Here is a 12,733-nt window from a genome sequence, read left to right as displayed (position 1 = left end):
TATTGCAAAGCTTATATAATATATATAAAACATATAACGTTTATATATATATATATATATATATATAAATATAACAACTCATAATATTTTTATTTTATCTATAACTTTACTGAATGTATTTTACTTTATCAGTAATTCATTCCAACTACATATAAAAACTGTATTTGTATCAACAATACAACAGAGATTTTAACAACATAACTCTTTTTTTTCCTTTGCATACAACACTAGTTAAAATTAATTATAGGGGGTGGTGTACAAAAAGTATAAGAAATCCTTACATTAAGATAAATTGCATGATTTTGTCATATAACTTAAATATCTACACAAAATACTCCTGTTATCAGAGATGCATTTGTCTTACCTCCTCTGCTGCACAGTTTTCATTACAGTGCTGCACCTCTCATTAGCTTGCAACATTTCAAGGGCTCAATGAAATGTAACCTCCTTCACGTGGGAACTCGACTGTCTATCAAATATGCCCCCGTATCAGTTTCCACTTTAACAGCACAGGAGTGTGTAAGACAATGAACAAGCTCTGACTGAGGGTGCAGTCTACGCTACTCACATATAAGCCTCTGGGCAATGCTGCCACTGATAACTGATGACTTTAATGCCGGTAAAGCTGTGCACAAAGAAAAACTGTCATTTTGTTGTGCATTCATGATGACAGTAAAACACCACACAACAATAAATTCACGAAATCTTGCTTAACCTAAAGACGAGCCAAACCCAAAACAAATCAACACCTACATGTACACCAAACAGCAGAATGGAAACTGAATATCGGTGGCTCAGCATGGTTAACAGATAAGTGCCTGAGGCTAGAAAAGAGATCTCCTCTCTCACTCCTTCTGCCCCTAGGGCACACACCTGTCCTTAATAAGCAAACACATATTTTTCATCCCATCACACCCAGCGGCGGTCAGCACTGGGACAACCTTGACAAATCACCCTCTGACTCCAAAGTATTGACAGAAAGTGAGTGCAAAAGCCATCTGAATTTTGCATTTGTTGCTGTTGTAATGAAAAGGTGAATCTGCTTTTCTAAACAAAGAGCTAAATAAAACTTTATTACAAATTAAACTAAAAACAAATCAATAGTGAAACATAATTAGATTTGTCATTATCAGAGAAAATAATTTGTGCATTTGTACATATCAAATAATAATAATAACAATTATATATGTGACCCTGGACCACAAAACCAGTCATAAAGGTAAATTTTTTTAAATTGAGATGTACGGTTTGTTAGGATAGGACAATATTTGGCCGAGATACAACTATTTGAAAATCTGGAATCTGAGGGTGCAAAAAAAAAAAATCTAAATACTGAGAAAATCGCCTTTAAAGTTGTCCAAATGAAGTTTACTAATCAAAAATTTAGTTTTGATATATTTACAGTAGAACATGATCTTTACTTAATATCCTAATGATTTTTGGCATAAAAGAAAAATCGATAATTTTGACCCATACAATGTTTTTTTTTGGCTATTGCTACAAATATACCCCAGCGACTTAAAGGGTTAGTTCACCCAAAAATGAAAATTAGCCCATAAATTACTCACCCTCAAGTCATCCTATGTGTATATGATTTTATTCTTTCAGACAAATCCAGTCAGAGTTATATTAAAAATTGTCTTTGAACTTTCAAGCTGTTTAATGCCACTCAGCGGGTGTTGTATGCATCAGTCCAAAAGCACTTAATTAAAATGCGCCCATCCATAAAAAAAGTGTCTCACACGGCTCCGGGGGGTGAACAAAGGCCTTCTGTAGCGAATCGATGCGTTTTTGTAAGAAAAATATCCATATTCAAAATGTAATAATCACTTTAATGTAGCTTGCGCTCACTGTTGTACACTGGAAGCAGTTCCGGGTGGATATATATATATACGTAAATACATGCATGTGTGTGTTATTAATATATATTTTAAAACATTAATCATCAGAAAACATAAGTGTTAGTCTTTACAATGACTGAATGCTCTATCATGATAACTTTCTGGGCTTAACAGCTCTACTATGTATGACTATGTTTGGAGAAGAAAAGGGGAGCTGACCGGACTTCTGATTTCTGATTTCTCACACGCTCTACATCCAAAACCTCCAGAGACACACCGCACAGATACACGACTGCTCCAGACATACACATGCTAAATTAATAGATGCTTTCCTTCAAAGACAGACTCAAAAAACCCAAGTACAGTGTGGATCACAACCATTAAACCATCAAGTGTTGGGGAGCAACTAACTGAAAGTACTGACACTACAGAAGCACTCCACGGGGTCTGATGTCTATAACAGACAGTCGGAAACACAGAGTTTCAACGAATATCCATAATTCATCAGTTTCTTCAGCAAGCACACGAACACACGCAAACACCTCCATCTGTCTCTTGTGTCTGACGGTGTCGCTGCTAATGAAGCTGCACTAATTAATGCGCTTGGCACTAATGAGGTGCAAACAGCAGGAGAAATAGAGAGGAAGAGCATAAAATGATTCCAGTGGACAGAACTGGAGAAACAGCGGGGCTTCCACAAATACGTACATCAGATAGTATGAGAAGGAAGCAATCCTGTACTTTCCTATACAGTAAGAGGCTGAGGAAATACAACTTTGATAATCAGCTTCAGCAATGTAGACATTCTAGACATAGCTGGGACTTTCTCAATCACCTTAAATTCAATTGACAACACACACACCTTTAATCTTTTCTCATTGCAGGCAAAAGAACCTATAAGGAGCCAAGAACATTCTTTGCTGATGACAGAATATTTTTCCATGCAAAAGGAAGCTTTTATACTTCCAAGTGGCCTCTCTTTACCCAGAGCTCAAGTCAGCATGCACACCAACAAAAAAAAACTTTCTTTACTAGTTTAAAACAAGCAAACTTCCAGCAAACAACCACAGAATGGGGACATGCTGGGAAAAAAATCAACTACATCCTGCAACACCCTGTAACAAATTTTAGAGTTTTGAAAGTTGAAGTGATACCGTGAAAGCCGTATTTGAGGAACATTTTCATTATTTATTCACTTTTTGGGAAAACTGTCGTACACTACCATTCAAAGTTTTTTTTTAAAGAAAATCTTATTCAGCAAGGAATCATTAAACTGATCAAATGGGACAGTAAAGACATAAAATGTTGCACAAGATTTCTATTTCACATAAATGCTGTTCTTTTAAACTATTTATTCAACAAATTCTGAAAAAAAGTATCACACTACAAATCACATCACAAAATGTCTGTTTTTAACACTGTTAATAAGAAATATTTTTTGAGCACCAAACCAACAAAACAATAATTATGAATGATTTCTGAAGCGTCATGTGACACTGAAGCCTGGAGTACTTATGCTGAACATTTAGCTAATAATAATAAAAGTTTCATAATATAATTTCTTACTGTATTTTCAAATAAATGCAGCCTTGATGAGCATAGGATACTTAAAAATCATTTAAAAAATGTTACCAAACCAAAACTTTTGAACTGTGGTGTAGATGTGAAAAAAAATAAACAGAACACACTTTACATTTAATATATAAAAAAATACATTTATTTGTTGGTGTTTTTTTAATGCTATGAGGATGCTGTTTTTAGCCTGTCCCCACCTCTGAATTATTTCTGTATTAACAAAAATGCATATTTTCCATGCAAACTCTTTCTTCTGTAAAGGGTTATGTGTTACCGTTACCGACCCTGTTAAAAGACCCTGTTACCGTTATACTTTTTCCTTTTAAATTAATAATTTAATTAACTCCATAAAGAAAACAAAATGTCATCACCCTTTTAACCATCACCCTTATAATATATTTATCTTATGTTTTGTTAAAAACATAACTTCATAGAACTATTTAAATTTTTTTTTTTTTTAATTTGCACTACTAAACTCACCTTACAAAACAAATAGAAACATGTTTTGTAATGGCCCATCTATAAATATTGTTACCTTAGCAGTAGCTGTCCAAAAACTACATTACATTTACCAACTAAAAAGCTGTTTTTTTGTTGTTGTTTTTTTGTCTCACATGTCTGTGCTTGGAATATTTCATTCTCCCGCCAGACACTCATCGCCTGGGGAAAACACCAGGGGCAAGAACTCTCTTTACAAATAATGTCATATGTGTCATATGTTTCCTGATCCCTGGCACATGATATGTGATGTGTGTATAGTGTGAGAGCAGGTCTGTTTTGCTGAGCATTGTTCAAAGTCACTCACTTTCTCGTGCCCTCCTGTGAGCTCGCTCCCTCTCCCGCTCTCTCCGCTGGCTCTGGAGAGACTCTGTGTCCAATCCATCCCGACTGCTCACCGCATTGGCACTAGTACACACATACACACACACAAAAAGAGAGAGGTCTTTATTATACAGTCTCGAAACCAACTCTATTATGCTGAGTCATAATACACTTGGCCACAAAAGTAGAGAAATTGTTCTGGGAAATCTTCTGAAATTATGATTACCTACATTCAATTTCATCGCCAACAGATATTTAATTGTTTAGGAGTATATGATTTACAGCCAAGCATTTTCACCAGCTGTCACTAGTTATTCAAAGCTGAGAATGTATGGTAAAAAGTGTTTAGGACCATCCGAGATGAACTGCAGCCCAGGAGTTTCAAATCCTGCAGCGCTGCGGTTGGGCCCCAGAAGAGCAGGTTGGGAGTAAATGGGGCCGTGATGCAGTGTGGGAATGAATAAGTGTATGTGGATATGCCAAAGGCTAGTTATTCTAGCAGAGTGGTTAGAATGCTCAGGGCAGAAAAGAAACATGAGGTTGGTGAGAATAGCTCGCCGTGACACATGCAAAGATGCTCACACATGATAACACACGAGAAAAAAAACTGTCATTTTTGCATGGGTCCTCTGGAAGATAAAAACTATAAAACCAGTTAGCATAATGACTGTGAGACTGAGAAAGTATGTATGTATTTTAGCATAAGAACATGCATCCAGGATCACTGGTTCAATTTCCAGGAATGCATAAATGCAATCTTGAATGCAATGTAAGTCACTTTGAATAAAAGCATAAATACATATAAATATAAATGACTACCACACTATTACTACCTACAGGAAAGAGGCAGTACACATTTAGTAGAGATTTTATTTGCATATTATTACTGTTACCTGTTTTGCATAATTATTATTATTATTTTTACTTTATTTTTTCTTTCATATCCCATTTAAATTATAATTTCACTTGAAAGCAGTGTATAACAACTGACATGTATTCACCTCTTAAAGGGGTCTTATTATGCTCTTTTACAAAGTCCTGATTTTGTTTTGGGGGGTGTACTAGAACAAGCTCTCATACTAGGTTGTTCAAAAAAACTTTACATTTAACATACAAAATGTTTCACATATTTTACATTATTACAACACCTCTCTCCCCAGTCTGGCATGAACGGCTCGAATAGTTCCTGTATTAAATGAAGGCCCGCCTTCTGAAATACGAAATGTGCTGTGATTGGTTAGCTGGGCCAGTGTGTGCTGTGATTGGCACCACTCTGCGCCTGGTCGGGAAATGTCATGCCCCTTACCATAGCCGCCTGCGAGCTTCAGTGTAAATATTGTGTCAATATCAAATCAATTTGAGCGCGATTTAAACCCGGAAGATTGTAACCACTCTAAGTTCGCCTGCTTTGGGAAAGCTAGCGTGTCTCCGACATAGTGATAATACTCGTTGCCTTCTCTAGCACAGCTCAACCAGGTCTCGTCCCATTCGTCGATATTTGTGATATCACAAATCCTGGAAAATATGTGTTGTAGTCCAAACGAGTCGTTCGTTGTAGTTTTTGAAAAGTGATTTCTGTTAAATAAAATATCTCCTTTTGAAATGGACTTTGAGCTTTGTAACTTTGCACATCTTTTTTATGCTCAAAAAGCAACATTACAGACTAATTAAAGTTGAAAAAGTGAAAAAGCATAATAGGACCCCTTTAAGAATTAAAAAAAGTAAAAAATACATAATAGGACCCCTTTAGGAATTCACAAATCCTTATCTTTAAGTTTTGCCATTTTTCTCTGTATTTCAAATCTGTTTCTATAATATATTAGCCCAAAGAGAACAAATATACAGAATAAAGTTATATAGTTACGCTATAAGGCTTGAGAATATCCACTGAGCTCTGCAAAAAATCTATTTAAGCCGGCTCATGGATAAGAAAGTTGAAAAACCTTTGTAATGTTAGGACACTATTTAGGGGAAAATATCTTAAACAAAACAAACAGATAATGCTTGAATGATTTCGAGCCAGAAAATTGTATCTTCCCAAAATTTGCTTGCATCCACATACCAAAAAGGAAAGTCCCACCCCTCAAGCACAATTAGCTCAAACACAACCCAGTGTGCTAATGTCTCTCTCTGCTGGATAAAGCCTGTTACTTCAGCAGTATGGTGATAATTTACCTAAAGTACATCAATTAATACACCAGTATCCATGCATTAAATCAACGGTTAAGACAGAATTCTGTGACACAGATCTGTGTTGAGACCAAACTGGAGGGAGAAACAAAGCTAAATGAAAATAATAAAAAGCTTCTAATGGCAACGGTGGCACAGAGGCGCTTCTGTAGTGCCATTTAGGTCTAGAGTGTTTAATGCTGCTTAGACACGGCAATTTACACAGCACTTAAAACTGAACACAGAACAGGCATAATTTAGTCTGGCTTTGTGTTTTTACACTGAATTTTGAGCAGGCACTGAGCAGTCTTAAGCTGTGTAAAGATGCCTTTATATAAGCATGCAGAATTAGGACAGCAAAATACAAATTCTTGTGTAATTTTAAAACAAGAGAGAAATCACCATTTGTTTAGTTGCTGAAAAAATGGCTTACAAATAACGTCCCAAAATTAACAAAATTCTGAAATCACTGTAAAATACATTTTATCATACAATGGTATGAAATACCAACTGATGCATTTATTGCACATTTCTTGTACTCTGTGAGTATATGTTGTATAGGGGGCAGCGGGCAGACAGATGGTTTAGTCCTGGTGGGAGACCGAGGCAGCTGTGTCACCCTGCAGAGCCCACGGGGCAACGGAGACGGGTGCTTTTAATGTCCACTAATCCGGATTAGCTGTTCAAGGGACAGCCGAAAACATACTCTCCTCACCCTACCAAATGTATTCAGCAGGACCAATAAATAATGCACAGCACACAAAGAGCAGGCAGAGGATAACATTTGGTTACTTACTAATGCTTACAGTGAAGCTTTTATAATGGAAATGAGGGAGATTTCTTGTGGGAGAAACATTCATATTAATTTCAAGCAAAATTGGCTGGTAGTCTGTTGGAGAGACACCGGGGAAAAGGACAGGAGAAAGGAAGCGTTCTGTGGTTCACCATCATATGTTCTGGCACTAGATGGCACTACACACTTTGGAAAACAAGTGGTGAGAATTCTTTGGTGAGGTGAGAAGGTTACAACAAAAAAAGTCTGAAAGTCAAACATTAGATAAAGAAATCGCAGGACTTTCACAAAAGTGAACAGGTGCAACAGATGCACAAAGAAAGGCTGTTGTAAAATTTCCCTGAAGCTCGTTGATCTAAATTTAGCCTTCAACATCTTCAATATGAACAAAGAGAATATTTAATCTGTGTGTTTGCGGTAGAGGCACAACATAACCAGATAAGCAGCAGTGCACAACTCTCAAAGGCCTTCTTTACAGCCAAAGAAATGTGAAAGTGTTTTTTAGCCTTTTGTTCTTGTAGTAAAGCTGCAGTTCATGGGTTTATTTTTACTAACAAGTGGTATAAATTACATCATATATTGTGTTTATTGTAGCAAATGGTTCAAGAGATCTATTTTTGTGTGTTTATATTATATATATATATATATATATATATATATATATAAACACACACAAAAAGAGATATAAAGAAACAGTGAGTCGATTAAAAAAAATCATTAGAACAAATTGGTCCAAGAAAGATTCGTTCATGAATCCGACATGACTATCGTTAAAACAAATATTGATGTTACGAAAGCTATAACTGGTATTTGCCCAAGAATATGAATTATTATGTGGGCAGCTGTGTATGAGTGGAGGAAGGCATTGACTGGTTAAAAACCTAACCACATGAATGTTGGCAAATCAAACAAACACATTGAACTTTGTGAGGCAAACATGTGTTCTATTAGAATGCAGCTCAAGAGACAGGCACTGGAATTGGACTGTGAGTCACACATGTGGCTCCCGGATGGTCAAGAATGATATTTTCCCTCCAGCTGGATAACAGACATATGCTACTGCTGTGATTGTGGTCAGGAACTCAGAACAAATCAAATCAGTGGTTTTGTAATGCTTGTCAAAAGTGTGTGTGTGTGTGTGTCAACTCATACAATAACTTGAATACACTTCCTCTATGTTGAATGTTTCAGAATTTTTTGTTTGTAGGCCTTAAAAGGTGTAATAAAAAGACCAATTAATAGGCTGAAAACACAGTGATATCCATAATTCATTATATTAAATTTCAGTTAACCCTAACCCTAACATTAGTTTACCTTGAAAGAAAAAATACAGTTCGAAAGTTTGGAGTTTGTAAGATTTTTTAAAATGTTTTTTTTTCATGTGGAGAGCACAAGTCTCTTATGTTGCTCTCTTATGGACAAATGAAGATTATATATATACTGTATATACAGCGGTGTACAAAATTATTAGAACACTAGTAATTTCACCTGCTAAAAAATGGTTTTAATTCAGTTATTTCTATCTTTTGCTGTAGTGTGTCAGTAGGAAATATTAGTTTACATTTCCAAACATTTATTTTGCCATTAATTGTAACAATCAAGTGAGGTTTTTGTTTGCACAAGGAGTCTGACAAAAGTCAGTGCGCCACACAGAGATCTCATCATCATCCAGTCTGTCTGGAATGACATGAAGAAACAGAACAAACTGAGACAGACTAAATCCAGAACTGTGGCAACGTCTCCAAGATGCTTCAAGAGACCTACCAGCAAAGCTACAGTACTGTTAAAAGTTTTAGGCACTTGTGTAAAATGCTGTAAAATGAGGATGCTGTCAAAAATAATGTCATAAATAGATTTTCTGTATCAATTAACTTCAATTAACTAAATTAAAAAAAACAAACATTTGATGTGACTATCCTTTGCGTTTAAAGCAGCTTTTGCCCTAGGTGCATTTGTTCATAGTTTTGAAGGTAGTTTTGAAGGTAGGTCTCTTGAAGCATCTTGGAGACATCTTGGAGAAAATGTTTAAGATGTGTACATGGGTCTCATGCATATTCAAAGGGTTATATAAAATACATGAAAACAACATGAAGACCTTGACCCTCCGACTTAAATTTATACATTACATTATCTTTATTTGTCATACATCCAGTTATAATGTGTAAGTGTCCTTCACTGACTTCACTGGTTTACTACGGGCCTAAAAAGTGAGTAATAAATGTCAAGACAAATTATTTGCATGGCATTACTCACTGGAAAGAGGGGGGTCTGGAATCTCCAATCCCTCCAGTTCGCTCCAAGGGCGGCGGCAGCTCTTTGTGGCTCTCTGTGCACTGAGATCCCCCATCCGAGTGTGTGCCTTCAGCCAACACCAACTACAGCCAAACACACACACGCACATACAATTAACCACAAAGGTTTCAGGAAGAAACTCTCCAGACTAACTACTAGCCCTGAATAAATAAGTAGACCAGCAGAAGGAAGAGAAGAGAGTGTATTTGTTTGAGCAGACGGAGGAGTGTGAAACTTGGACCCTTTAAGGCAAGTCAGTTCACTTGGCAGGCTTCTCGATAAAAGCCCTGGGACGCTATTTCAACATATTTCAAATCAGCAATAAAATATGACCACAATGGTGTAATTATTGATGCATACTTTGCTCAAATCACAAAAAAAATCTGGTTGGTCCAGTTAAATTTCATGCAATAGAATAGCAATTATTTCTATGAGCAGTCCGACGAGTCCACCTCATTCTATCAGAGACCAAAAAGGGGCCTTATGATGTGGTTAAGTGCTTTCATGATCCAAATAATGGCCGGTAGATGCGGATACCTGAGGATATAACTCTAAACACTGTTGTTCATATTCTCTGCACAAACCAATGATAAAACCTTGAAGCAAGGCAGAAATTGAATGCACTATGTTAAAGCAGTGATCATGTTATGGTATACTGAAGGTCTCCGTGTTTGGACAGCAGGCAGTGAAGCACATATTTTAAGTGCAGCCCAGCTCAATGTCAGCATGTCTGTGCAGCTCTCTGCAGCTGGAGGCTCGCTGGAGTCCACTAACCTGTATTTTGCACCTCACATCAACTCTACACAACACTATTGGTATAACACCTGCTTGTAGGAGTATAGATGTGTATTTTAGAGGCAATTATAAGATTAATTATTATGCTTTGCTTTTGGTGCCACTATCATGTGTAAATATTTAAACAGTCCGGTATTTGTATGAAGTTTACTCGTACAAATTAGGTCACAGAGTTTAATTCAGATTGCCTTCCATTTTACTTCTGTAACGTGACATGAAACAGGACATATTCAATGACAAAAATGTCAGAGCGGACTTGATTTTATCCATCGGGTAGTGATTAGATCTTGAAAAGTGGTTTATACTGTAATTGTTAAAATAATTACAAGGCTTTCGTGTCACCACACAAAACGGAAAGTTTCAGAGGCAGAGCAGGTTTAACATTTTAATCAAAGATTATATGTATAAACATAATTTGTATAAACAACATGCACTGTTTACAATTAAACCAGGAGTGTGTATTAAGAATGCTGGTTTTCTAGTTTTAACTGGTTTAAGATGGTCTCCCAACCTAACCAAGCTGGTTGGCCAACTGAAAAATGCCTGAATGTTTTTAATTCACTAAAAAGAGCTGGTTCATATGAGTCATTTGTTCAGGAACTGGACTACACTGGTCGTGCTGTATTGGTTTATTCACTTAAAAGAAATAGTCCATTAGAGTCACTTATTCAAGAATCAGACTACACTGGTCGCCCTGCATTTGTTTAATTCACTAAAATAAACCAGTTCATAAGAGACATACAATAAACAGAACATTATTTGCGCTTTATTGGTTTATTCACTAAAAATAACTACTTCACACGAGTCACTTGTTCAGGAATCGGACTACACTGGTAGCTCTGCATTTGTTTTACTAAAAAGAGGTGGTTCGTCATAATTGTAATTTGTTCAGGAATCAGACTACACTGGTCCCATTCTATTTCTCTGATTCACTAAAAAGAACCGGTTCATAAGAATCATTCATTCAGTAATTTATTATCTGTGTTTGTTCCTCTAAAACTAGCCAACAGACTGGCCTGAGAGACCATCAAATAAGCTTAGGCTGTTTTAAGCTGGGGGTTTTTCAGCAGGGTTGATAGTCTGATATTTCATAATGTCACAATCTGTCCAATACAGAGAGGAGGGCACCGTCTGTCTCGCTTACCCAAGACACCACTCTGCCGTTGAAGCAGGGCAGCTTGGCATTATCATCAGAGATTTCTTCTTTGACAACTCTGCGGGAAAGAACACAAATTGTTAGGGACTCTGTGAGACCAGCACCCAGGATTGCACACCAATGTTCCCATCTATTTGCAAAAGCTGAGGCATACTGAAAGCATGTCACGCTCAAACAGTGGAATTTTCCACTTAGCTCTCAACTGCTAGCTGCTCATGATGAGAATGCTGAACGCCCCTGTTGACCGACTACTCTGTTGAAAACTACTCCGTTTTACAACGGGCCTCATTAGTACCTCATGCACATTCCAGATTACCTACTAAAACTGCTGCTGCTGCACTGATACAGTGGCTTAGTGTAAATGTAGATCTAAGTGTGTGAGCGTTTATCAGTATTGAGGGTACGTACATATATACATTCAAGTGTGGGTACATTTATATGTGTGAAAGGTGCAGCAAGGGTGTCAGGGCACAGGAGGTTATTAATAGAGTGAGTGAGTGAGTGTGTTAGCAGAGTGTCCATCCCAGGCTGTAAATTCCCTACATAAATACTACACAGTTACCCTTTAACCCACCCAGTCGAGGTTCAGCAGTCACGCACCTGCTGGTCTCCTGTCACTGTGCACAGGCCTAGTCCATACACACATACAAATCACATGAGACTGGCAAAATCCCTTAAAGGGGTCATATGACGTTGCTAAAAAGAACATTATTTTGTGTATTTGGTGTAATGAAATGTGTTTATGCGGTTTAAGGTTCAAAAAACATTATTTTCCACATACTGCACATTATTGTTTCTCCTCTATGCCCCGCCTTTCTGAAACGCGTCAATTTTTACAAAGCTCATCGTTCTGAAAAGCGAGGTGTGCTCTGATTGGCCAGCTATCCAGTGCGTTGTGACTGGCCGAATACCTCAAGCGTGTGACGGAAATGTTACGCCCCTACCATACTGTGATGCCGTGTCCCGGCGCAACGAGACAAAACCAGAAAACCCATTACAAACGAGGCATTTGTTGCATCCAGTGGGGACATAATTACTGATTATAATGACTTATACTGTCTTTTTACGTGTTGCGTTGCCATTTAGTTCATCAGTCATTTGTTTGGAAATCGGACAACACTGGTCAAGTTGGAAATGAACTAGGGCTGCACGATAAATCGCATGCAATTTAACGCGCATCTTGTCAGTAAAGCCATTCTGTAATCAGCGGTAAATCTCCATCACCTGCGGGCATTCACATGGAGCAGCATTAACTACACAGAGCCGTTGTTCACCGACAAGCTGCGCAAA

General features: G+C 37.2%; 1 protein-coding gene across 2 annotated transcripts in view; it reads right to left on the bottom strand.

Annotated features, from left to right (window-relative positions):
- dvl1a (dishevelled segment polarity protein 1a) overlaps positions 1 to 12,733 on the bottom strand; it is a 36,810-nt gene that overhangs the window by 12,252 nt on the left and 11,825 nt on the right. For both annotated transcript variants that reach the window (XM_016257133.1, XM_016257141.1), the window contains exons 2-4: positions 11,432 to 11,501; positions 9,454 to 9,575; positions 4,222 to 4,322 (exon numbers count right to left, since the gene is read on the bottom strand). In XM_016257133.1, coding sequence (XP_016112619.1) covers positions 4,222 to 4,322; positions 9,454 to 9,575; positions 11,432 to 11,501 — 293 coding nt within the window. The remainder of the gene's footprint in view (positions 1 to 4,221; positions 4,323 to 9,453; positions 9,576 to 11,431; positions 11,502 to 12,733) is intronic.

The sequence above is a fragment of the Sinocyclocheilus grahami genome, unplaced genomic scaffold (assembly GCF_001515645.1).
Source record: "Sinocyclocheilus grahami isolate Dianchi unplaced genomic scaffold, SAMN03320097.WGS_v1.1 scaffold29.1, whole genome shotgun sequence".
NCBI classification, from domain to species: domain Eukaryota; kingdom Metazoa; phylum Chordata; class Actinopteri; order Cypriniformes; family Cyprinidae; genus Sinocyclocheilus; species Sinocyclocheilus grahami.
The sequence above is the reverse complement of the archived record's forward strand: the minus strand, read 5'-3'. Positions and strand labels throughout refer to the sequence as shown.